Source organism: Myxocyprinus asiaticus, chromosome 3, assembly GCF_019703515.2.
Source record: "Myxocyprinus asiaticus isolate MX2 ecotype Aquarium Trade chromosome 3, UBuf_Myxa_2, whole genome shotgun sequence".
NCBI lineage: Eukaryota > Metazoa > Chordata > Actinopteri > Cypriniformes > Catostomidae > Myxocyprinus > Myxocyprinus asiaticus.
In genome coordinates this window covers 16,996,816-17,024,570 of record NC_059346.1, presented here as the reverse complement: position 1 = coordinate 17,024,570, position 27,755 = coordinate 16,996,816, and the positions used below count along the sequence as shown (strand labels likewise).

The 27,755-nt window shown below is 42.6% G+C and overlaps 2 protein-coding genes across 2 annotated transcripts in view; one reads left to right on the top strand and one right to left on the bottom strand.

Moving 5' to 3' along the window:
- arhgap20b (Rho GTPase activating protein 20b) overlaps positions 1 to 27,755 on the bottom strand; it is an 80,607-nt gene that overhangs the window by 27,950 nt on the left and 24,902 nt on the right. Inside the window, exons 8-12 of the mRNA XM_051661052.1 lie at positions 24,366 to 24,432; positions 21,456 to 21,623; positions 17,588 to 17,757; positions 12,774 to 12,935; positions 12,464 to 12,573 (exon numbers count right to left, since the gene is read on the bottom strand). Of these exons, the coding sequence (XP_051517012.1) occupies positions 12,464 to 12,573; positions 12,774 to 12,935; positions 17,588 to 17,757; positions 21,456 to 21,623; positions 24,366 to 24,432 (677 nt within the window). The remainder of the gene's footprint in view (positions 1 to 12,463; positions 12,574 to 12,773; positions 12,936 to 17,587; positions 17,758 to 21,455; positions 21,624 to 24,365; positions 24,433 to 27,755) is intronic.
- On the top strand, positions 567 to 3,618 carry LOC127419842 (uncharacterized). The gene is made up of 2 exons (XM_051661616.1): positions 567 to 2,331; positions 2,551 to 3,618. Exon 2 carries the CDS (start codon positions 2,587 to 2,589, stop codon positions 3,391 to 3,393), a length of 807 nt encoding a protein of 268 aa, XP_051517576.1. The 5' UTR covers positions 567 to 2,331; positions 2,551 to 2,586; the 3' UTR covers positions 3,394 to 3,618.

Here is a 27,755-nt window from a genome sequence, read left to right as displayed (position 1 = left end):
ATATGGTTCTAAATAGAATTATTAAGGTCAGTAAAGAATCTTTGAAGAACCATCTTTTTTTAGAGTGTACTTTAAGTTTAACTCCTAATTATTTCCAGGAAAACTGTTGTTTATACTATACGGAAAGTATGCTATTTATCATTCCTAGAAATATCAAATCAATTAATAATCTTCTAGCTAAGCATTCATGTTCATGCTGTGCTCCACAAATACATTTATTAAAACACTGCTCTTCTTACTATTGTTTATTGGGGGGGGGGGGGTCCAGGACCCAAGTAACATGTCAAAGGTTACCGATGCCCAACCTAATAGTGTACATATGCAATCAACTCAATTCTCTGCGACAGAAATGTAAACTGCACTGGGTAGGGGAGGAGGCTATTGTCATATGATAATTATTTTATGTTACGTATGGTAGTTAAATAAAGAAAAGCCTCCATCGCCACCATTAACAGCAGGGGTGCTCACACTTCTATGGAAAGAGATCTACTTTTTCATCATGTTATTGCAGCAAGATCTACCATGTACAATAAAGGATATACATTATCACAATACCAAAATTTCAGTAATCGGCAGTGTAATTTGATGATTCTCAATACCAGCTTCAAAACCACAACAAATAATAACACAAATTAATATATTAATTATGAAAGAATTAAGTAATTATTCAAGACTTGTAAACAATCAGTAATAAAATAACAATAAAAAACAACAATGACCACTTAAAAACAGAAATAGATTAAAAATAATAGAACAAAAAATACAAATGAAGAAAATTCAGTGCTTTTTAACAGCTTTAAAAGTTTTTAACAGCAATATCAAGTATTCAAGGAAACATTCAGAATGAAATGCAACATAAAAGTACTACTGGTCTTTACTGTATGATTATAATACATTAATACTTTTTAAAGCTACTAAAGTAATTCAGTCAAGAGCAGAGAGTGTGTTCTCGTTTTCTTGTTCTGGTTGTTTGATTATTATAATACACACTAGACAGCAGCAGGTCTATTAGCTTACATTTATACTTACAAGTCCGACATTTTAATATAAATCCGCTTTTTCTCCACTGTTTACATTCACTTTAGACATCACTCTCTGTGTTTACATGAATACCTCACCAAGACGGGCATTTTGATGGAATTTTGAAATGTATTTGACCGTTCAGGTGCACATTAGCGCGAGCATTTTTGGAACACATGCATGTTCAGCACACACATACACCATCTGTCAATCAAACAGGGTGCAGATGTTACTAGATCGCTTGCGAATTCTAAAATTATGTGCTCTTGATTACTTTCAACAGCAGAATACGAATATTAACTTTCTAATAAGTGACAAAGGCCTTTGCTATCACAAATATAGCTGGTTATTTTTTTATTATTGATGTTTTAATCAGTCTGCTTGTCCGGTCCGGCAAGTAAAATTCTCTTTCAATTGCCTCTTAAAAAATCCACATGTCCTGGACCAGCATTAATGTCGAGCCCTGCTTGATTAGCCAACAACACATGCAGTCATGTACACGCAACAAACTGTGTTCCTTTATCAGTGTAAAGGCTATAAATGGCTTATGAAATACCTGATCGACGTGGGTAGGTTTTTGCCCATTACGCCGATTTTAAGAGCCATGTAAACACCTTAACCGGTGTTCTTACCAGCTCATCCAATGTGTGCACGTTGAGCACATGCCTCTTCTTGATTTGCGTGGAAAGTACAGAATAACATGATTATTTCAAATGTCATGTATATGTGGATTTCTTGCCTTGTCAGATTTTTTAAATAAGCTGATTTTAGAGAGTAATCAGCGTATTGGTGTACATGTAAACAGACTCATTGACAATTTTGTATCCCAGTTTTCATAAATAATCCAAATTAGATTTTTTATGTCAAAAAATTCTAAACATGCTTGAGTGCGCCTCACACTGTTTTGTGAAGGAATTTACAGATAGTGACTGAGTGACACTGTCAGATTAGGCCCTCATTTTCACCTCACAATAAAGGTAAGATATAATTCTTCTTTTATTTATGATTGTTGGTACACCTAAATTACTAACATAAAATTATCTTCAATCTTAGAACTAAACCGTCGGTAGAGGTTAATTAAAGCTACACTATGTAACTTTTGGCCCTCTAGTGGTTAAAAAATAAAACTGCATACGTCTTGCGGAAGAACATTGTTTTGGTAATTATTCAAGTTGTGCTTTGGCTCTAATCCTCTGCGCGGATGAATGTGGTTCGAAGCGTACGCATGTATACAGGACATCTTATCGAATGGACAAATAAATACCGAAAGAAAGGAAAAGATGGATATCCGAAAACATGTGATCTGAGCAGGTAAGTGCCATATCTTATGCTGTTGTTTTGATTTATTGGAAACACTGATGTTTTGAAATAAATGTTGTTACAAAAGTTAGGCAACGTTTGTTAACATTAGACATAACGATTGCTAGTCTGATCAGGAAAAACGTTGTAAAGTTTTTATAACTGCAGGATATTCTGGCCAAATAGACCACGGTAGTAATTAATTTATATATTGTCATTGTTACCAACCAGTGATCAACATCATCACAAGACTCACATGTCCTTGGCATGTCTCGGACTAAAGGATTTATTTATATAAATTATTGCCTTTATAAAGAAAAATACACACATGTGTATTGTGTGTATTTGTACTCACATGACTGTGTGGCAACACATTGCTCCAATGCCATCATTAAGTTTGCTGATGACACGACGGTGGTAGGTCTGATCACTGACAATGATGAAACAGCCTACAGAGAGGAGGTGCACACTCTGACACACTGGTGTCAGGAGCACAACCTCTCCCTCAACGTCAGTAAGACAAAGGAGCTTGTGGTGGACTTCAGAAGAAAAGACAGAGAACACAGTCCCATCACCATCAATGGAGCACCAGTGGAGAGAGTCAGCAGCTTCAAGTTCCTGTGTGTCCACATCACTGAGGAACTCACATGGTCCGTCCACACTGAAGTCGTTGTGAAGAAGGCTCATCAGCACCTCTTCTTCCTGAGACGGCTGAGGAAGTTTGGAATGAACCGTCACATCCTCACATGGTTCTACACCTGCACTGTGGAGAGCATCCTGACTGGCTGTATCTCCGCCTGGTACGGCAATAGCACCGCCCACAACCGCAAAGCACTGCAAAGGGTGGTGCGAACTGCCAAACACATCATTGGAGGTGAGCTTCCCTCCCTCCAGGAAATATATACAAGGCGGTGTGTGAAAAAAGCTCGGAGGATCATCAGAGACTCCAGCCATCCGAGCCATGGGCTGTTCTCACTGCTACCATCAGGTAGGCGGTATCGCAGCATCAGGACCCGCACCAGCCGAATCCATGATAGCTTCTTCCCCCAAGCAATCAGACTTTTGAACTTTTGATCTCCCACAATCAAAATACATCAGCCCTGCACTTTATTACTCCTTTATCTCACACCGGACTGTCATAAATTATATTACTATTATTATATGATGTCTCTTTTAACAACTGACTATCAACCGACAGCCTGAATGTCAATACAGTACAATACTGTACATTCTATATATATATATATATATACTTTTTTTTTAATATATATTTTAATTTTTAATTTTTATTGAATAATGTGTATCTATATAGTAAAAAACAAAAACAAAAACAGCATATTGTATACTGTACAGTGTATGTTATTATTTGTATATTGTTGAGTGTAATTATGTGTATAACAGATGTTTAAATTGTGTTGTGTTAATTTGATGTTTTAAGTTGAGTGTAATTATGTGTATATCAGATGTTTAAATTGTGTTGTGTTAATTTGATGTTATTGTAAATTGGTATATGTCTCATCACTGTCACGACTGCTATGTTGATCGGAACTGCACCCAAGAATTTCACACACCATTGCACTTGTGTATATGGCTGTGTGACAATAAAGTGATTTGATTTGATTTGATTGATGTGCTAGCAAGTGAAAAGTTCTGCACCGATTACAGTAATTGTTGTATTTCACTACACACACACAGACGTGTGTGTGTGTGTGATTACACAACTATACATAAACCATATCAATAAAATATCTTGCCTGTTGAGTAAGAAAAAAGCCATCTCTGGGTCATTTTTAAATCCTTTCATATCTCAGAGTTGTCGCCACCTCTCAAAAGCAAAGCCGATGTTGATTCGGTTTTATTACGGACTTTGTCGCTTTCCCTTTTTGCTTGTAGACTCTGCTCTGTTCTGGGTTTCCTTGTTTTTACAACCGGTGATTCCCTGGAGGTTTGCCGTTTTGAATGATCCATGGTCAATTTTTCAGCTTCACATTACTCCCACACCATACACGCGCTACAGTAGCAGGAGCTTGTTTTCTCTGTGTACGGATATGACGTCAACACGCACGGGTGAATGACGTATGCATGCAATTTCCCGCGAAATCCGTATTGACAGCTCTAAAATATAAATAATTATTATAGGTTTATCAAAAGTGTATTTGGGTAAAGACAAGGTTTGGAAGATGAATTTTTATTGCACTATCTCATTAATAACATTTTGTTGTTTTTTTCAACAAAAAAAGTGTCTTAAGTTAAAAAGATGCTGCTTGCATGTCAAAATACAGAGGGAGCATTTTGTAAGCAATTCCACTGCTTAAACGCTTTTTTACATCTGAGCAGATATCTCTAGTATTTCTCTAATACTATTATTACGTTTTTTTTAGCTGCATGCAATATTGTGAATGTCTTTATGATGAAGGAAATTTCCTGATATTTAATCTTACCTTATACTTAGTAAAATGTGTAATGTGTAATTTTTTCCAGTGCTAAAATGTTTTCTCCTATACCGGCTGAATATGCAGAGACTATAATGCACCATTCCTAGGTTTATTCGTAGGGGGAATGCTAGTGGTGCAGAAATTACACACTTACTCAGGGTTGCCAACTCGCACACATTAGTCGTGAGTCACATGCTTTCAGGCTCTGTCTCACACTCTCAAGCTACCCAAATATATCTCACGCCAAGGAACAAGACAACGTAATTCAATGTAAAATTTATGAAACATAGCATTAATTATTGCTCGTAGGATTTTTCCATCAGCGTGAGACTTTTTGGGGTGCCGAAGCAAATGTACCAACACAACGCACAGCAGCGTGCTCCAGAGATAGGCCTCAAAACTTTTGCACCCCAACTGAATTCTACAGAGAATCTACTTCTGCTTTAAAGTGCTGTGGAAGATGTCAATCCTCTCAAAATGCTAAACAGCCTTAACATTATAAATAGCACTGAGGTAAAGAGGAAACAACACCATGCATCAAAATCAATTACAAGGCCTTTTAAAATCTCCCTTACTAAAAATTACTATGTTAATTCTGTAGTAAGTAACACAGTGACAGAAAAATTACTAAATTCATTAACTATAGTTTCAGACTTAATTTTTTTATTATTATTTTATTTTATGTTAATGTATTTAGGATATTAGAGTAGTTTTTCATTTCAAATACGATAGTTTATTTTTTATAAAGACTAGCTTCATTGACCAGGAGCCATCCATTATGGCCATATTATTACAAATGCCAGTTAAATAGTGAATTGTCAATGGCAGGATAAACATTCATAAGGGCAAGTACAATGTAGAATGAAGGGGTTTAAAGTCTGTCCCTCCTTGAATTTTAGACAAATTATGGAAACAGTTTTCCAATTGTTCTGATGATGTCTGATATTCAACAAACTGGCAATGTTTGCCTTCAGATATTTCAAGATATCAACTGTAAATCATAATAAGCCTGATGAAAGGAAAACGTCCTGGTTACTTGCGTAACCTCCGTTCCCTGATGGAGGGAACGAGACGTTGTGTCGAAGTAGTGACACTAGGGGTCGCTCTTGGGAGCCCGAAACACCTCTGGTCTTTGATAAAAGGCCATTGAAAATTGGCGAGTGGTATTTGCATGCCACTCCCCCGGACATACGGGTATAAAAGGAGCTGGTATGCAACTACTCATTCAGGTTTTATGCTGAGGAGCCGAGACAAGGTCTGGCCATTTCAGCGGGTCGTTCAGCATTGTGGCAGGAGGGACACAATGTCTCGTTCCCTCCATCAGGGAACGGAGGTTACGCAAGTAACATGAACATTCCCTATCTGTCACTCACTCGACGTTGTGTCGATTTAGTGACACTAGGGGTCCCTATACAAAACGCCGCAACTGGCTGAACTGTGTTATGTGAACTGGCGGTGTTTGACAGGCAGACAACTGTGTGCCTCGTAGCCAGCGCACCAGGCCGACACGTAACCTCCCCCAACATAGTTATGAGTGTCGAACGGCCCTTTGGGGACAAGTTGACTACCCAAAAGATAGAGACAGGCTAACCCAGTCATGGCCTCTTTTCCATTTCTTTTTTTCCACTCCCTAAAAAACAAGGGGGATTATCCGAATGGGCCGCCAGGTCTAGTCGGGGGGTGTCCCTCCCAAGGGGAGGACACCGCGGAGACCACACCTCGCCCAAAGAGAGGGGGGGATATTTAAGTGGAAAAATACTTCACATGGTCTTGCCGACCATGTGGAGAGTCTCATGGTAGATCCTACCCAACGGGGAGGAGTTACTACAAACATGGAGACTGTGGCAGAGGGGGCTCTGCCCAAGGAAGATGCAGTTTGCCAACAGGGAAATGAATTAGCGGAAGATATACATCGCATGGGGTTACCTTACAGGGAACCGCCACATGCGGAGCACCTACCCCAGAACAGGGCTCTTAGTTAGCACGTGTACCGGGCCGGCATCGAGTCTCTCCGAAAACTCGACTGCCACAGGGCTCGGAGGAAGTCAACCAGGGAATATAGTTTGTGAACACTACTGGGAATTAATGGCGCACATCTTCAGCTCAGAGGAGGTGAAAGGCGCAATGTGCAAGCGATACACCCAGCCAGCTATCCTGGGCTTATCCACTTGTATTGTGTGCCACTACCTGGGATGAAACCGGTTCCACCCGGAGGTTGTAGAACCTTGCAAAGGTGTTGGGTGTTGCCCAGCCCGCTGCTCTGCAAATGTCTGTTAGAGAGGCACCCCTGGCCAGGGCCCAGGAGGCCGCTACACCCCTGGTAGAATGGGCTCGTAGCCCTACCGGGGGCGGCACGTCCTGGGCGTGATATGCCATAGCTATGGCGTCAATGAGCCAGTGGGCAGTCCTCTACTTGGAGACAGCACTTCCTTTCTGCTGTGCACCAAAGCAGACAAAGAGCTGCTCAGAGATCCTAAAGCTCTGCGTGCGATCCAAATAGATGCGTAAAGCGCGCACCGGACACAGCAACGACAGGGCTGGGTCTGCCTTCTCCTGGGGCAGCGCTCGCAGGTTCACCACCTGGTCCCTTAAAGGGGTCGTGGGAACCTTGGACACATAGCCCGGTCGGGGTCTCACGATCACGTGAGAGTAGCCTGGACCGAACTCCAGGCACGTTTTGCTGACAGAGAACGCTTGCAGGTCTCCAACCCTCTTGATGGAAGTGAGCACAGTCAGGAAGGCAGTCTTCAAGGAGAGTGCCTTAAGCTCAGCTGACTGCAAAGGCTCAAAGGGGGCTCTCTGTAGACCCTGAAGAACTACAGAGAGGTCCCATGAGGGAACAAGGCGCGGTCTGGAGGGGTTCAGCCTCCTGGCGCCTCTCAGGAACCTGATGATCAGGTTGTGCTTCCCTAAGGACTTACCGTCCACTGTGTCATGGTGTGCTGCTATAGCAGCAACGTACACCTTCAAGGTGGAAGGGGACAGCCGCCCTTCCAACCTCTCCTGCAGGAAGGAAAGCACCGATCTGACTGCGCATCTCTGGGGGTCTTCCCATCGGGAAGAAAACCACTTAGCGAACAGACGCCACTTAAAGGCATACAGGCGCCTTGTAGAGGGGGCCCTAGCCTGAGTGATCGTGTCTACCACCACGGGTCGTAGACCGCTTAGGTCTTCCACGTCCCGTCCAGGGGCCAGACATGGAGATTCCAGAGGTCTGGTCGCGGGTGCCAGATGGTGCCCCGTCCCTGAGAAAGAAGGTCCTTCCTCAGGGGAATTCGCCGGGGGGGGGCTGTCGCAAGGAGCATGGGGTCCGAGAACCACATCTGGGTGGGCCAGTAGGGTGCTACAAGGACGACCTGCTCCTCATCCTCCCTGACCTTGCACAGAGTCTGTGCAAGTAGGCTCACTTGGGGATACGCATATTTGCATAGGCCAGGAGGCCAGCTGTGTGCTAGTGCGTCTATGCCGAGGGATGCCTCGGTCAGGGCGTACCAGAGCGGGCAGTGGGAGGATTCTTGGGAGGCGAAAAGGTCTACCTGTGCCTGTCCGAATGGACTCCAAATCAGCTGGACTAGCTGAGGGTGGAGTCTCCACTCTCCCCTGAGGGTAACCTGCCGTGACAGCACGTCCGCTGTAGTGTTGAGGTCACCTGGGATGTGAGTGGCTCGCAGTGACTTGAAGTGCTGCCGACTGCAGAGGAGGAGACGGCGGGCGAGTTGTGACATACAACGAGAGCGCAGACCACCTTGGCGGTTGACATGCTACCACTGCCATGTTGTCTGTCCGAACTAACACGTGCTTGCCCTGGGTCAATGGCCGGAACCTCTGCAAGGCGAGCAGAATTGCCAACAACTCGAGGCAGTTGATGTGCCAACGCAGCAACAGGCCCGTCCATAAGCCAGCAGCTGCGTGCCCATTGCAAACAGCACCCCAGCCCATTTTGGAGGCATCTGTCGTGACCACGATGCACCTGGAGACCTGCTCTAGGGGAACACTTGCCCGTAGAAATGAGAGGTCGGTCCAAGGGCTGAAGAGACATGACAGACCGGCATGATGACCACGCGTTGTGTCCCGCGGCACCATGCCTATCTCAGGACTCCAGTCTGAAGCCAGTGCTGAAGTGGTCTCATATGCATCAACCCGAGCGGGGTGGCCACCACTGAGGATGCCATATGCCCCAGGAGCCTCTGAAAGAGTTTCAGTGGAACCGCTGTTTTCTGTTTGAACGCCTTCATACAGGCCAGCACCGACTGTGCACGCTCGTTCCTGAGACGCGCTGTCAAAAAGACTGAGTCCAATCTTGATGCCAGATGCTCGCCAAAATTTGTTTTTGCATCAGCATCTTGAACGGGAGTCTTTTTTAAGCCCGGTTCAGTACTCACAGGTCCAAGATTGGCCGCAACCCTTTTTTCAGTACGATGAAGTAGGGGCTGTAAAACCCCTTCTTCATCTCGGCCGGAGGGACAGATTCTTTCGCACCCTTCCGTAGGAGGGTAGCGATCTCCACGCGCAAGGTAGCAGCATTTTCGTCCTTCACCAAGGTAAAGTGGATACCGCTGAACCTGGGCGGACGCCTGGCGAACTTAATCATGTAGCCGAGTCGGACGGTCCAGACCAGCCATCGCGACAGATTGGAAAGCGCAGGCCACGCATCCAAGTTCCGCGCAAGGGGGACCAAAGGGACAACGTCATTGGATGTACCAGCAGGTGGGGCCTCACGGTGGGGCGGAGCTCGAGGTGCCACACCATGTCGTGGCCGTGCCGAGTCTAGGGACATCGAAGCACTTACCTGGCTCCTTGTGACCACCCCTGGAACAGCCTGGGATGGGGGAGGAAGAGGCCTGTCCTCGCAACCCGTGGAGACTGTCACATCGGGGGCAGATGTGTGCCACAGCTGGGCACGCAGGGGCGGGGAGACCGCTGCTGGAGCGCCAATCCTGCAAGGAAAAACCCGTGGATGGTGGTCGTGATGATGACCGTGCACACTGGGTATGTGACCCAGGGAAGGAGGAAACCGCTCTTTTGCTGAACTGTTGGGTACCGCAGCCACTTGGGCATGTGGCGAAATCAAATAAAAAGGCAACAAAAGATTCTCCACCCGGCCCTCCACCGGGGGATGGCTTTGACGACCTTCGTGGGTTCTTAGCAGCCGGCCGTGAGACGGGTGGTGTCTGCTTCCTGCGGTGGGCTCCATGCCAGGGCCAGGCCGAAGGGGCGGGCTGCGGTGGAGCCGGTGCAGTCACCTCAGGGGGACGCCCTTGGCGACAAGCAGATGGGGTGCGGGATCTTGAGCCACGCCGGGGCAGGATATGCTGGATAGCCTCCATCTGCTGCTTCACTGTCGAGAACTGCTGGGCAAAGTCCTCGACGGTGTCACCAAATAGGCCAGCCTGGAAGATGGGGGCAGCAAGGAACCGTGTCTTGTCGGGCTCAACCTGGTCGAGATGGGTGAGGCCGACAAGACATGGTTCCTTGCTGCCCCCACTGCTGGGCAAAGTCCTCGACGGTGTCGCCAAATAGGCCAGCCTGGGAGATGGGGGCAGCAAGGGACCGTGTCTTGTCGGCCTCACCCATCTCGACCAGGTTGAGCCAAAGGTGGCGCTCCTGGACAACTAATGTGGACATTGTCCGCCCCAGAGAGACCGCGCCGTGACCTTCGTCGCTTGGAGAGCGAGGTCTGTCGCCGAGCGCAGTTCTTGCTTCAGATCTGGGGCGGAACTACCCTCGTGCAGTTCTTTTAGCGCCTTGGCTTGGTGGACCTGCAGGAGAGCCATGGCGTGCAGGGCAGAGGCGGCTTGTCCAGCAGTGCTGTAGGCTTTGGCCGTCAGGGACGACGTGAACCTACAGGGCTTGGACGGGAGCTTTGGGCGTCCACGCCAGGTGGCGGCGCTCTGCGGGCATAGGTGCACCGTGAGCACCATGAGCACCTTATCCACCGGGGGAAGCGCCGTATAGCCCCTGGCCGCCCCGCCATCGAGGGTAGTGAGGGCGGGGGAACTGAGAAATCGGGACCGGGCAGTAAAAGGTGCCTCCCACGATTTTGTCAGCTCCTCATGCACTTCCGGGAAGAAAGGCACTGGAGCGGGGCTGCTTTGAGTGGCGCCGCGAGCCCAGGGACCAATCATCGAGCTACGAGGGTTCAGGGGAGAGTGGAGGGTTCCACTCTAGCCCGACGCTCGTGGCTGCCCGGGAAAGCATGTCTGTCATCTCTGCATCAGCCTGTGACTGGGCAATCGACCCCGAGGCTTCTGCGTCCAACTGGACAAGCCCGCTCTCCGATGCTGCGCTTGAGAGCTCATCAGCTTCGCGGGCTCCGAACAAGAGGTCGAACTCGCCGTGAGACGAGCCAGCGGACTCATCCGGAAGCCCGATCGGGGCAGATGAGCGTGCTGGGGAATGGGAGGTCCGCAGGGGGATACCCGGCGGAGGCATTCCTATTGGAGTCCCCAAATTGCCCCCAGTGCTAGCCACGCTGGCCTCAAACCCGTAGGTAGAAGGACCGAGGCGGGGAGCCGCTGGGGTGACCGCAGCGACCGCAGTGTTGCCATGGTCATGTTCTCGCAGTGAGAACATGACACGAAAGACAGCAATCGTGACCGTCTGAAGTTGAGAGGTAATGACCGCAACCAGAAATAACACACAATCAGAAAGTCATCTTTAAAAAGACGTGTTTTTAAAAAGACATTCCGTGTGTGCCGCTCTTTTAGAGAAATATACTCTTTCAGAAAAATATACTCTCTTTTTTCTGCTGAAGCACCCAGGGCATTCTCTGCAGTGCACCAGTGCAGAGCAGGGAGAAGCCGCTGAAATGCGCCGTCAGATCCAGCAGAGGTGAATGAACAGTCGTGAGAATTCAGCTCAATGAGCATGACCGTTCGGCTCCGAAGAGAAAATCTGAATGAGTGGTTGCATACCAGCTCCTTTTATACCCGTGTGTCCGGGGTAGTGGCATGCAAATACAACTCGCCAATTTTCATTGGCCTTTTATCAAAGACCAGAGGTGTTTCGGGCTCCCAAGTGTGACCCCTAGTGTCACTACATTGACACAACGTTGAGTGAGTGACAGATAGGAAACAATATTTCAGAAGGAAACAAAAGTTTTCACTAGAAGCACAGTCCCAGCTCAGTATAAAGTGGTCTACTCATATGTACAGTCAGAATATTGTAACAAGTGTTACAGTATAAAAATAAGGTGTTATTTAATAAAATACATTTTTGATTTACCATAGCATTTTGAAGTAAAAATAAAAGGGTCTAGATATCCAATGTAAACATGAAATGCAATTAAGTTATTAAGTTAATTAGTAATTTGCAATTATGTAACCAACCAACTTTGTCACTGGGTGCCATTACGAAGACCATTTTTGGACTCAGGAAAAACCCTGGTTGTGCCATAGTGTATGGGTGTTTTGAAATTGTGAATGCTAGGTTAATTGGTGAGCACAAAAAAATCAAAAACAAAAAAAGATAATTATTTGCCTTGTAGGATTTGATAAGGTCTTGTTGTGATGTTAGAAATGAAAGATAGTAATAGTATCAAATACACACACTAAGTCCAGTGCCACCTAAGGGTCAAGCCCCAGGCTTGAATGTTTTGCCAAAGCATGCGGACATGGCCATGTCATCAAAATCTCACTCCAACCTGTTATCCAAAGTTGGAAAATTTTATTCAAATGTATGTACTGTACAAGTGTGTGAGCAGTTCTCACCTTCTAACTCTGTTAAGTCTGTCCTGTTGATCCTCACTTTGCAGAACTTTCATCCAGTCTTCATACAAGTCACAGCACAACACACCACCAGGCAGTTTGCGCAAAAACTCCTACACACAAAATCAAAAACACACTAAGTCAGAATGATATATAGGGCATAGATAGTCATTCATTATGTGAGTGTATCATGTGAATTCAAATTCAGTGTGATAGTGTGAATTGAGTGGAAGAGTGATTTGTGTGAATTTACTGCATATTCAGAATACTGTATTTGTTGAATTCAAATTCATAGAGCTGACAGTGTTCTCACTGTTATTAGAGAAGCAGAGACAAACACAGATTCCTTATGCAGTGAAATACTTTGCCCAGAATTTATTTTCTCCTTCAGAATTCTACAGTTTTTGGCATTCGCTGAACGGCGGAAGATTCCACAGGTCTTTGGACCCTCATAGAACAGAACATACAGCAGTTCCTAGGTGCAAACACACACACACACACACACAATCGTTCATCTAAGTCAATGATAGACAGATGCTAAGTTTGACCTATTGCCTGACCAAGAAATGAATGATGATTTTTAAAAGAGAATGCTTCTTTTTTAAAACCTACAGGTATTAGCCTATTAATGGGTTGACGGGGCTAATTATAATACACATGGTTTAAAAGTTCACACAGACTGGTATGACGAAACTTCATTTGTTTACTCGTTGACATATCCATTCTGCATAGAGAAAAAATAAAAATAAAAAGCTTATCGCCAAAAGTTATAAGTAGCAAAAGTAACATTTCAAAGTTAATTTTCATCTCTAATTTTACCATTTATTTAAAACAAGGCAAACTTAGCATCATGTTAATCTCCAATTTGTAGGTTAGCATCTTGCATAGTACTGAGTTACAACTTGCCCCTATTATAACAAACTATATGCGATTCCATGCAGTCAGCTATGTAATTCACATAATTCCCCTTTATGTGTGTGTACGCTAGCATGTTTTTTTTTTCATGTGTGTTTTGTGTCCATCTACAGTGCATTCAGAAAGTATTTAGACTTCTTCATTTTTTCACATTTTATGTTGCAGCCTTGTACTAAAATGCTTTAAATAATATTTTTCACATCAATCTACACTACATACCCCATATTGACAAAGCAAAAAAATGATTTTTGATAACTGCAAATTTATTAAAAAGAAAAAACTGAAGTATCACATTGAAAGAAGTATTCAGACCCTTTGTTATGACACTTGAAATTTAGCTCAGGTGCATCCCAATTCTCTGGACCATCTTTGAGATGTTTCTACACTTTGATTGGAGTTCACCGGTGGCAAATCAATTGACTGGACATGATTTGGAAAGGCACACACCTGTCTATATAAGGTCTCACAGCTGAAAATGTATATCATGGCAAAAAAACAAAACAAGCCATGAGGTCAAAGGAACTGCCTGCAGAGCTCAGAGACAGGATTGTGTCGAGTCACAGACCTGGGGAAGACTACAAAAAATTTGACTGCATTGAGAGTACAGTACACAGGCAAGAGCACAGTGGCCTACATAATTCTTAAAAGGTCAGGGTTAAAGGAAAGCTGAACAAAGCATAATACAGAGATATCCTTTATGAAAACCTGGTCCAGAGCGCTCAGGATCTCAGACTGGGCCAAAGGTTCATTTTCCAACAGGACAATGACCCTAAGCACACAGTCAAAACAAAGCAAGAGTGGCTATAGGACAACTCTGTGAATGTCCTTGAGTGGCCCAGCCAGAGCCCGGACTTGAACCCAGTCGAACATATCTGGAGAGACCTGAAAATGGCTGTCCACTGATGGTCCCCATCCAACCAGACAGAGCTTATGAGGATCTGCAGAGAAGAATGGAAGAAAATCCCCAAATCCAGGTGTGCAAAGCTTGTCGTATCATACCCAGAAAGACTTGAGGCTGTAATCGCTGCCAAAGGTGCTTCAACTAAGTACTGTGTTAAGGGTCTGAATACTTATGCCAATGTGATATTTCTTTTTTTATATATATATATAAATTTGCAGAGTTATCAAAAATCTGTTTTTTTCTTTGTCATTATGGGGTCTGGAGTGTATTTTACCATTTTAGCATAAGGGTCTGAAAACTTTCTGAATGCACTGTATTTGCTTTTATTATTTTGGACTATGCGGTAGCTTTGTGTGTTCATTGTCAAATGTCAAAATTATTGACATATTTTGTATTACATGTAAATTGTGTAATTTTTACATAATATTTTAGTTTATCTTGTATGTATTTTAATTGGATCAGATACAGTTGTTATAGGGGGATTTTAACCCTTGTGCGACCTTCGAGACATTTTTGTCTTTTAATTTTTTCGATAATTTTGGCTGTGTTAATGCCAACGGCATAAATTTTGCCAAAGGTGTGTATTTTGGGGGAAATTTTGATATTTCAACCTCAGTTCCTATAATACATCTATAATACACTGTGTACACAAAATAGATACACTCAAGACTTTCAGGACAAAAAATGTCCCCATTGAAGCCCATTAAAACTGCAATATTTGATCCCAGTGCAATTAAAGCATACAATCGTGAATTCTATTATATTATGCTTTCATTCCAGAGCCCTGGCTTCAGAATTAAAATAATTTTATATTTTCCACCATATGGCACCATTTTCTCATGTTTAGCCTATGGAGCAAATACATGCTTTTTTCCTGTTTTCTGTTTGCTGTATTATAGAGCACTGCAGGCCAACTGAATAAATGATCCAGCTAAAATTGTGTGAGTGTGTTGGTATGGATGTCAGAGTGTGTTTTGTATGTGTGTATTGAGAAATTTGTGTGTGTGTGGGTGGGTGGGTTTAGGTGGTTTATGAGGACTTTTTTCAGGTTACGAACTGGTAATTACAAGGGTATTATGCTATAAATGTGGTTTATGAGGACATTTCTAGTGTCCCCATAATTCAAATCGCTTAATAAAACATACTAAATTATGTTTCTTTGAAAATGTAAAAATGCAGAAAGTTGTTTGTGAGGGTTAGGTTTAGGGGTAGGGTTAGGGTTAGGGGATATAATCTATAGTTTGTACAGTATAAAAATCATTATGTCTATGGAGAATCCTCATAAGGATAGCTGCACCAATGTGTGTGTGTGTGTGTGTGTGTGTGTGTGTGTGTGTGTGTGTGTGTGTGTGTGTGTAAAAACAACAGTGGCATTATATAAACAAACTGGCATTTAAAGATCCTGAAAAAATCATGAAAATGAATTAATATTTGGTAGTTATGATCAGGACTGATGTTGGTTAAAAAAATGAACTCATTGAAAGTTGAAAATAATATTAATATATAATATTTTGACGTGGAAATTTTAGTCCTCTAAGTAACTTTTTTTTTTATTGACGCACAAGGGTTAAGCTGTCATACGGTCAATACAACGTGCCCCGCCTATTTTACTTCACTTCTTTTCAGCTAGATAATGAAAAAAGTAAATGCTGTATCCATGAAACAAGACCACATATTAGTACCAGACATGATTAAAATAATGTGAAAAAGAAAAATACTATGAACCCCAAGTGCATATACTCTTGAGAAAATTTAAAAGGGTTATTATGTGGCCCACTCTCCTCTACCTGTGTATTTCTCCAAGTAATGCTCTTTTAATCTCACTTTAAATCATGGATAGTGGCTCTCAAACTTGTCTGGTCAAGTACATCCAGAAATCTTTCAAGTACCAGACACAACAATGTTCCCACTGTTTTTCAAGTATAGGTCTCTGCGGAACAATAATGGATGTTTTCCAAACTGTGGGCTTTTTCAAACCGGGATGGGCATTTCTAAACTATTCAATGAAAGCAGGGAATCTCAATGTAGTAATCAGTGGGCGTTGCCAAACCAGGATGAGCGTTTCTAAACTATCCAATGAAAGTAGGGAATCTCAGTGGTTTGAAAACACCCACTGATCGGGAAAAGCCCATTTTTTTTTTTCAAAAAGCCCATAAGTCTCCTATTTTTTCAGCATTGAGCAAACTGACATCCCTTTGAGTGCAAAGTCTGCAAAATGCCATATTTTTATTAATATCCTTTAATATTCTTATAATTTAAGAGATAAAATTGTTCACACAAAAATTAAAATGATCTTATTTTTTTACACACCATCATGTTGTTACCAACCTGTGTGACTTTGTTTCTACCTTGGAAAACAAAAGGAGATGTTAGGAAGAATTACAGCCTCAGTCTCCATTCATTTTCATTGTATGAAAAAACATTCAATGAAAATGAATGGTGACTGAGACTGTCAGTCACTAACATCTTCTTTTGTGTTACATGGAAGAGATAAAGTCCAATTTGGAACAACGGGATGATTAAATGAGGGTGAATTAATGATGACAGAAGATTTTTAAGATCCCTTTCACATATCTGTGGAAGGGCCATATATGAGAGCAACATCAAAAACATGGATACAGTATTAACATTTACAAAAAGGATTACAATCTATTAATAAATATTTTAATATTGCATGTGATTTAGACATTTTGCAGTCCAATTCAAACACACAAATATTTTAAAATGTGGGGCAGTTTAGTCTATTTAAAAACATCTCCTGGCTTTCTAGACTCCTGGCTGCACTTCAAACTTATCTGTCAGATTGATGATATACTTAAAATAGAAATCCAGTGTTTCTGAGTAAATAGCACACCACAATTTAAGATTTCCTCTAGAAAATTGACCATCTAGATGCTGCTTACAGACTTTGAGGGTAAACAAAATAATACTGAATCTCGCTTTTATTGTCGATTGACTCAGCTTTTTGCTTCTCTTTGTGTGTGCAGACTAAAGTTGTAGTGTGTCCATTCTAAATAGCATGGTTACTCCAGCACACAGCTTGTGAACACTGGTCAACATCTTCTTTACTGGCATCTTGCATTGCTGAATTTAGAATGTACCTACTTTACGACAGCAGTCTTAGATGCATAAGCTATGTTTAAAATGTAAATTGATCAGAAATTATGGCTTAAGAGAAAGTGCCATAAACTATTAGTCCTGAACAGTAGAAAACTCAAAGTTTCAGAGCTTCTATTTAACACAACACTGACTGAAGACAAAATATAATGAAAAAAAAATTAACCAGAGCCAGTTATCCTTGGTATTCTTACCATTATTGGTTTGGGCAGGTTTCCATCAGGACAAATGGATGAGAGAGACTGGCCGAATAAATTGTGAGAGGCAGTATCTGGGTGAGTATGGCTTTCTGGTTGGTTAAGGTGTACCCTCCTCAGAGCCCAATCAATCAGAGACCTTTTTCTTTTGTGTTTCAGCACACCACCTGACAATGAAACACAACAAACAAATCACACTTGGCAAATGCATTCCTGGGAGGAGCGATTGTTCTGCTGAGTCTAGTCTGTCATTTTCAGAACAGTTACTGCATATTTCCCCGATTTCATACAAAATGTCTGGTAAACTGTCAGACAGCTCAGACACTCTCAAGCATTATCCACTTGTATAGATTTTGATCCTGCCAAAGGTATGAATACTTCCAAAGAGAGAGAGAGAGAGAGAGAGAGAGAGAGAGTATTTCCACTGCAGTAGCTGCAGCATCCATATTCTGTTTATTCCATAAAGCAATACATATTCTGTAGGGCTGTCAAATTAAAATTCGAAATTTTAATATTCGTCGAATTGAAGAAAAAAATGCACATTCGAATGGTAAAATTGTGTGCCATGAACTGACGATGACTTCAGATCGATCGCATTCTTGTGCTAAAAAGGCTAGACACAGTGCAACAAATACAGTTTAACTGTCACATCTTCCCAATCTGTTAACACAAGATCTCCTTCCCCTGGATATTAACCCATAACCGGACTACATTTCCCAGAACCCCCTTCTTCCCGCCATTGACTCTCACACCTGATTGCCATTCATTCATCAAACTCTCTGTGTATATAATCCCCGCTCAAACGTCACTTCATTGCGAAGACTTGCCAATTCACCCATTGTCTTGCATTTCTGAGCGTTATCTTTATCTACTGCCTGCTTGTGTTTGATTATTGCCTGTTCCTTGGATTGCCCCTTTGTTTACCGACTTTGATTTGTTACTTTGTTTGGATTGCTTACCTGGTTTTGACCTCTGCCTGTTTAACTATGATTGCATTAAGCTCTGCACATGGATCTTCACTCGGTGTCTGCCTCTGACTCATTACATTAACAGAAAGCAGGTGTCTCAAGATGCTTTTTAAAGTTCTTTTTAATTAGACACAGCATCTAAAAACAGTGCTCCTGCACGAGATGCTAAATAATCAAAAACAAAGCGAAACAAAGACGTTCGTCTAGCGTGCGTTTATAAAGAAAAACAAATGGATGGTTGCAAAAGCGACGCATTCATTTCTCAGATTAAGCAATTACTTTTTTAAATGGAGTTAATTAACAGAGGTTCGGGAGGAGCATGTTAATTTTAATCTGACAAATCACAGCCCGTGAGCAGGAGTATATAAGCCGCTGCTTACCTGCTTCCTGTGACAACTCTCCTGACATTCCACCTCCACCCCATCTCCACATATTCTCTAGATTCATTATCTAAATAAGCAAAGTCCGCGGGGGTAATCAGGACTCGAGTTGAGTCTCGAGCTCCGAGCCCTCCAGTATACAGACAGCAAGCCAAATACGTTTACTGCTTCGACACAAGATTACATTAACATACAAACTACTGAAATGCTTTGTCAGGAAAGATGTTGAACTTGGAAATGTGTGTCTCGAGATCCTCGCGTTCAGTTCCATTCTGTTGTGTTCCGTCTGTTTGAACAGCCCCTAGTTTGTGCTCATAGTCTGAGCCGCTTCACCACCGAGTTCAGCCAAGTAGCTCTGGTATCTGGGAATATTGCTTCCCTACATAAAACTGTAATGAATAAAAAACAATGTGGTATTTCACTGTTATTATAGCTTGTGTCTGGGTAGTATACTGTGGCATCAGTGCAAGTGTAACACCATGTGAACTGCCTATTGAAGCGTTTCCCCCCACTTCATTTTACTTTTGACTTAACATTTGAGAATATGGACCGACTAAAACTATTTATTATTTTATGCTCATTAGTTGAAAATAAAATGCTCTTTTTAACAGCCAATGTTCTTTGCAATAATATAATGGTGCTGTATGGTTTATGTATTTATTGTGCCCTCTTGTGGACTAAGCAAACAACATCAGTTTAAGAATCAGCTGACTTTAAAATGTTAATATTATTCAAATTTTATCAATATTTAAGGTAAAAATTAGAATTTAGTTTCTCTGCTCAGTTGACAGCCCTAATATGCTGTAAAGCTATGTACATGGTATATGTGTGTGAATATACCTATCTGCTGTTTGTCCATTAAATGGTTAGTTTGTCCAAATATGAATGTTAGGGGCTGACAGCCCCCGTTCACTTTCATTGCATCTTTTTTCCATAAAATCAAAGTGAATGGTAACATTCAACCTAAAATCTCCTTTTGTGTTCCACCGAAGAGAGAAAGTATTTTCAGGTTTAGAACATGAGGTTGAGTAATTGATGAAAGACTTTTTGTGGTAATCTATCCCTTTAATTTTCTGTCTGAATCTGATCTGCTCATGTACACACGCTCTTAAACCACTTGAGTCATACGGATTACCTATATGCTGCCAGTTTGTTCTTTTGGAGCTTGGAAGTTTTGGACCCCATGGACTTACACTGATACCTATCAGTGTATGAAAATGCCATTCTTTTCATGTTTGTAAAGGTTAGATGGCTTAAGATAATAAAGAGGCACTTTTATAGGATGGATTAAGGTTAACAGACCTAAAAGCTCATGGTATTTTCAGAGAAATGTCAAATTCCTCACAAGAAGTTGTACATATCTGCACGTCTCAAAGCACTACATCAAAAGGGACAACAGAGAGGCAGTCATTCAGAGACCATAATACACATATAGATAACATAATTACAGATTACACTTCCCTGACCACAGCACTTCATCTGATAGGCTCATATCCCTACATGTGCCACAATTATTAGCACTGCAAGATGTTTGTGGAAAAACCTTGGAGTACAATGTTATCTCAGGGTTAATGGTGGACATGACCACAGTAGGACGTAGGTGGATGTTGAATTCATTGCAGTTATTTTTTATAAAGACTAAAAAGCAGTCAGATATAATTCCAGAACTGAAGACATTCAAGACCCCCAGCCTCAGTATCTATACTGTAGTCCTTGAAAACATGCGAATGTGTCCTTGGCAATCAGAAATCCAACACATCTCTCACATTTCTGCAGATGGACCCATTCCATATTGCCAGCTGTGAAAACAGGTCTGTCAAAGATGCTGTAAACCTGCTACAATTTATAACATTGTGTCCATCCATCAAGCTCAACCTATAATGTAAACAATCTTGACATACAGTATTATAAAAGAAGCTCCAGGATATGAACATCCATTCTGCTTTGTGCCACTGGGATCTGCTTTTTCATGAGGAACAGGGCACACAGGCTGTCATGGTAAATACTAACACATACCACACTCTAGCCAGGGTACCTCAGGGCTATGTTCTCTCCCTCTGCTCTTATAATTTTTTTTACTAAAGATTTAACTTCACCTGACTGCTCAGTCAGGATCATCAATTATACAGTTGATACCACCATAATCAGTCTAATCAAAGACACAAATTAGCCTAATTCCAATACAGAGACAGAACAGAGAGAGGCTTGGTGCCAAGAAAAGAACCCTGTTCTCAATACCTCAAAAATAATAGAAATGATAAATGACTTCAAGAAAATCTAAGAACAACAAAAGTCTGGTTAACTAATGAATTCTCACTATAGACTTATCACAAGCTGATTTAAATGGAACTTGAATTCTACTCACATAATCAACAAAGTTCTGCAAAGGTTTAGACAATGTACTGAGTTGGCCACATCAACTGTTCATCGAAGTCTGTATTTGTGCGCAAGTAGGGAGGTGCAAGTGTACAAACATGCATCATGTCCGTGTGTTGTGTCGGTGACTGTTGCACTCACCCTTGGGAGTGTGTGTTCTGGTTTTTAGGGTGAAGTGTGGGGTCTTGGATGTGGCCTCTGTCTGCTGGGCAGCACTAAATGCTTCCTGCAGGTGCTCACTGGGCATGTGAAGATGGTCTTTCTGACTTCTCAGGGAGTGGCGCAGGATGAAGAATGGAAGCTCATGGCCTAGAACAGACAAAAATGGAGACAGGAAATTGGTGTTTTAGTTTGCAAGATATTTCATTCTCAAAGAATCATGTAGGAGGCAAAAATAAAACAGTATTAAAATACTTTACTTTTAGTTAGTTTCATACACTCACCGATCACTTTTTTAGATACAGCTGTACACCTACTTATTCATGTAGTAAAATTACAGAAATACTCAAACCAGCCCGTCTGGCACCAAAAATCATGCCATGGTCGAAATCGCCGAGATAAATATTTTTTCACATTTTGATGGTTGATGTGAACATTAAGGTCCTGACCCGTATCTGCCTGATTTTATGCATTGCCCTGCTGCCACATGATTGGCTGATTAGATAATCACATGAATAAGTAGGTGTACAGGTGTTCCTAATAAAGTGGTTGGTGATTGTATTTCATAATGTTTGTGCTTGTGTGTGCTGTGTGTGTATGTGTGTGTGTAAAAGAGGGGGAGAAAAGAAAGAAAGTAAAACTGTGTCCTAAATGGACCTCAAGTATAGGCTACTGGCAGATTATCTATTGTTTCTCTGTCTCTGTCACTGGTCCAAGATCTGTGAAGTTGTGAAGAAGGCTCATCAGCGCCTCTTCTTCCTGAGACGGCTGAGGAAGTTTGGAATGAACCGCCACATCCTCACACGGTTCTACACCTGCACTGTGGAGAGCATCCTGACTGGCTGCATCTCCGCCTGGTACTGCAATAGCACCGCCCACAACCGCAAAGCACTGCAAAGGGTGGTGCGACCTGCCAGACACATCATTGGAGGTGAGCTTCCCTCCCTCCAGGAAATATATACAAGGCGGTGTGTGAAAAAAGCTCGGAGGATCATCAGAGACTCCAGCCACCCGAGCCATGGGCTGTTTTCACTGCTACCATCAGGCAGGCGGTATCGCAGCATCAGGACCCGCACCAGCCGACTTCATGATAGCTTCTTCCCCCAAGCAATCAGACTTCTGAACTCTTGATCTCCCACGATCAAATACATCAGCACTGCACTTTATTACCCTTATATCTCACACCGGACTGTCATAAATTATATTATTATTATATTATATTCTCTCTTAACAACTGACTATCAACCGACAGCTGAATGTCAATACAGTACAATACTGTACATTCTATATATACTTTTTTATATATATATATTTTTTTTATTGAATAATGTGTATCTATATAGTGCGTATTGTATACTGTACAGTGTATGTTATTATTTGTATACTGTTGAGTGTAATTATGTGTATATCAGATGTTTAAATTGTGCTGTGTTAATTTGATGTTATTGTAAATTGGTATATGTCTCATCACTGTCACGACTGCTATGTTGATGGGAACTGCACCCAAGAATTTCACACACCATTGCACTTGTGTATACGGCTGTGTGACAATAAAGTTATTTGATTTGATTTGATTTGATCTGTATATAAATCCTACACACTTTCACATACATCTTGATTTGTGTAACCTTTTTCTGAAAATCCTGCTAACACATTGGATTACTTCAAGATAGTAAAAATGTGTGTCTGTGTGTGTTTGCATTTGGATGGACTCATCCAGATGTTTCTACATAACAATCTATAGATAGAGAAACAGACAGACAAGGAAAGGGTTTAAATTAGATTGAGCTTTGGATTCTGTTATCTGAAATGAAAGCTTGCATATCCTGTAGTCTCATAGCAGAAACCTTACATGATATGACCTGGGGTCTCTCTCTGTGTGCGTGTGTGTGTGTGTGTGTGTTTGTGTGTGTGTGTGTGTGTGTGTGAGAGTGCGTGTGTGAGTGAGTGCAGGCAGCTTATCAGTAGCTTATAGAGATTGTTGCAAGGTTTGTGTCTCTTCTGAAAATCAAAAGGTTTTGGGCTCATTTTCTATCATGCCTGGTTTTTATCATAGAGCTGTTAGATCAAACCTAGCAGAGAAAAAGATAATTTCATTTAACTCAGTGGTGCTTCCTCACACAAGCATCCTCGGGAAACTTCCTCCAACCTTGACTTCTCGCTGAGTGCATGATACATCCTTCACAATGACAGGCTTTGATAATTTTCCGGATCACATGCTTGAGAACAAAGGAGCGAGGAAACGAGGATGCACAACTTAAGAAATAAGAAGCACCCACAGACACTCACACACACTTTTTTCCACCGTGCCCCACTGACTTGAGAACCGAACGATGATCTAACTGACAACATTAACCCATAACCAGCCCACAAATGCACACAACACATCGCAGACTTTGCTTATGGAGTTGCTGGAGCCCAGTGCAGATGAATGAGAAACAAGCGAGTAAAATATTTCAATGTTTTAAATCACAATACACTAAATATAAAGGAAAAAATAACACTTACTCTACAGTACATCCCAAGATACAGTACCTGCATTAAAATCATCTCACCAGAAGAGTGAGTTGATTTTTTTTTAATGAATTTCTTTTTTATAAAATAGCAAATATGTATGGCTGAATCATTCACAATAAGACCATTAACGTGCATTAATAAAATAAATAGGGTCAATTTTGATTTCATGCCGACTTTAAAGAAGAATAAAGTTGATTTTGGACTTAATAAGCCCCATGGTTTAACAAATTAAACAATTGTCCTGTAAGATTTTTTCCAACACGGCCCTCAATCTAAAATGAGCTTGACATCACTAATCTAGCAAGTGTTTATAGCTATGTTAGAAAGTATTTGCAATATACTGTATATTCATATGTTTTGTGTGAGTGTCATCACCAATAAGAGAGTAAGTTTCCTCTTCTTTTTCATAGTTCACACACAACTGGTAATCCGAGACTTCACCCTGCACACAGGAAGTGTTCATTATGTATTGGAAAAACACAGGAAAGAGGAAATGGCCATTATCAAACACAGGAAATGCCAGTGGATAAACTTGGCACAATGTAGAGTCACTGATGTTTACATAATCAGACAATAACAGAATGTTGAACATAACATTATAGAAGTGCATCCCTTGCCAAATGATGACTGAATGTCTGCCAATTTGAGTGTGTCAGATGGAATGACCAGGCAGTCAGATCCACTTAAACAGTGGTTCTCAACCAGGGGGCCTCAGCAAACTACCAAGGGGCCCACAAGTTGACTCAAAATTCTTTAAAAAGAATTATTTTAAAATAATCTAAATTAATAAAAATGCCAAAACCACTAAAAATCTAAATATAGGCCCACAATTAGAAACTGACAGTTCCTAAAACTTCTGGAATCACAGAATTAATTGTGATTGATTATTTAAATCTATTAACACCCCTAGTTTCTTGGTGAAAGGGGCCTTTAAATATCCTTTTTTTTTTTTTGACAAAGGGAGGCCTTGGAGTGAAAAGTGTTGAAAACCACTGTACTAAGATACAAGCTAAAAATGGTGCAAAATAAAATCAGGGGATGCAGAGGAAGGTGCTTTCTTATTTGGAGTGGCCACTCCTTTGGTCTCAGTTGTTTTTTAAAGAGGGTAACTAGCTCAAGTTCAAACCAGAATTACATTATACTCACAGCGATAGAACAAAACTGGGTTTTTAACATTGATATATATATATATATATAACTGGATTGCTCATGACATCATAACAGTGAAGCCACTGCAAACATTAGTCATTCAATCACCGATTTTATCTGAAATCTGCATGTACATCCCTACAACACAAACATCCTACACATGTATTTATTTATTTATTTAGAGTCGGGAATTTTTCCTGTTTCTTGAAAGCCCGAGCGAGTTATGTATATCTACTGTATATCAAACAGTATCCACCTCTAATAAACTTAATCGGCAAACAGATCCGCTGAATGTAAACTATTCACTGAAACTGAAGTAAGATACAAACAGACATTTTCAGAACATCGAATATTGAAGTGTTTGTTCAGAGTTACTTGTTTTATGTTTTCATCAAAAAGTGCCTTGTTCTTGCGGTCACTTGAATAAGAGCACGTGCTCTCTCCCTCTATAATCACATGAACAGCGGGTGCGCCGAGATTGAGGGAGAGACACGCAAAGCACTGATATGCTAGATTTAAATGGCAAACGAACATGTATTTATGACATGTATCCATCTATGACTACAGAGAGCACTTCAATATGAAACCAAGCAAATCCAGGGCATTTAAGGTGATTTAGAAATCCCAGTCTGACATTTTTTCAAGTCCCTTTTGGAGGTAAGGACGTATTGTCACCCTAAACAAGCAGATATTACAGCTTTTCCTACTTACAGTACATTACAACTTGTTGACAGTTTTCCCACTTCCTTTGGTGATTGTTGTGCTGCACTGATAGACTGAACACAGGTAAGTGAATGCTCTGACATTATGATCCGCATATATATCTTCTTCCTTGTAACGAATATTATCCATAACATGCTAATTAAACATTAAACATGATTGTCACTAGAGGACGAAATGCAACCGTCGTATCCAGAGGTCGAAGACAGAGGCGTTCCCTATCTGTCACTCACTCGACGCTGTATCGATGTAGTGACACTAGGGGTCACCCTTGGGAGCCCCAAACACCTCTGATCTTTGAGAAAAGGCCAATGGGAATTGGCGAGTAGAATTTGCATGCCATTCCCCCAGACATATGGGTATAAAATGAGCTGGCTCGCAACCACTCATTCAGATTTTCTCTTCGGAGCCAAGCGGTTGTATTCAGTGAGCTGAATTACTCTGCCAATCCATTCACCTCAGAAGCTGTTGGATTTATGACGCATTACAGTGGTTTCTCCACCTCGTGCACCAGTGGAGTGCAGAGAACGCCCCTGGGTGCTTCGACAGTCTAAAAGAGTACATATTCTTGCGATAAAAGTGTATATTTTCCCTACTAAAAGAGTGGCACTGACGGAGAGCGTCTTTTTAAAGATGCCTTTCCATCTGTGTTTATTTCCTGGTTGCGGTCGTTACCTCTCCGCTTCCGATAGCCACAATCGCTGTCTTACGTGCTTGGGCGCTGCCCACGCAGAGACAGCGTTCGTGGACGGGTCATGTTCACACTGCAAGAACATGACCATGGCAACGTTGCAGTCGCGGCTTTCCGTCGTTAGAGGGAAAGCCACCCCAGCAGCGATTTGGGGACCCCAATGGGAGCCGCTCCGCCGGGTAACTCCCCACGGACCTCCCATTCCCCAGTACGCTCGTTTGCCCTGGTCGAGTTCTGGGATGAGACCGCCGACTCATCTCAGGGCGAGTTCGCGACCTCATTCGGCGCTCGCGAAGTGGAAGAGTTCTCGATTGCAGCATCGGAGAGCAGGCTGGTCCAGTCTGACACTGAGGACTCGACTGGGCTCCCACCTTCAGGTGTGGTGGCCCAGTTGCAGGCCGACGCAGAGCTGGCGGGGCGGCTCTGACCTCCTCCGCTCTCACTACCCTTGACGGTGGGGCTGCCAGGGGGTACTCGGTGATTCCTCAGGTGGATGAGGCAGTTGCGGTGCACCTGTGCCCACAAAACGCCGCCACCTGGTGGAACTGCCCGAGACTCCTGTCCAGCGCCTGTAGGTTTACGTTGTTTCTGGCGACTAAGACCTACGGTGCCGCTGGACAGGCCGCCTCCGTCCTGCACACCATGGCTCTCCTGCAGGTGCACCAAGCCAAGGCGCTAAGAACTGCACGAGGGTAGTTCTGACCCAGGATTGAAGCAGGAGCTGTGCTTGGCAACAGATCTCGCCCTCTGGGTGACAAAGGTCACGGTGTGGACTCTCGGGCAGGCGATGTCCACCCTGGTGGTCCAGGAGCACCACCTATGGCTCAACTTGGTCGAGATGAGGGAGGCTGACAAGGTACGGTTCCTTGATGTCCCCGTCTCCCAGGTCGGCCTATTCGGTGAGACCGTCGAGGACTTTGCCCAGCAGTTCTCAGCAGTTAAGCAGATGTAGGCTATTCAGCATATCCTGCCCTGGCATGGATCAAGATCCTGCACCCCATCTGCTCGTAGCCAGGGGCGTCCCCGTCGCGATAGCTGACCAGGACAGTCCGACTTGGCTATGTGATTCAGTTTGCCAGGCACCCGCCTGGGTTCAGCGCCGTCTGTTTTACCTTAAATGCAGGGCGAGAATGCCACTGCCATCCCCACGGAGATCGTGCCCCTTCTGTGGAAGGACGCGGTAGAGCCTGTCCCTCCAGCCAAGA

Excerpts from the sequence above, each read along its gene's own strand:
- LOC127419842 (XM_051661616.1), top strand. The coding sequence starts at position 2,587 with ATGTCTCGGACTAAAGGATTTATTTATATAAATTATTGCCTTTATAAA.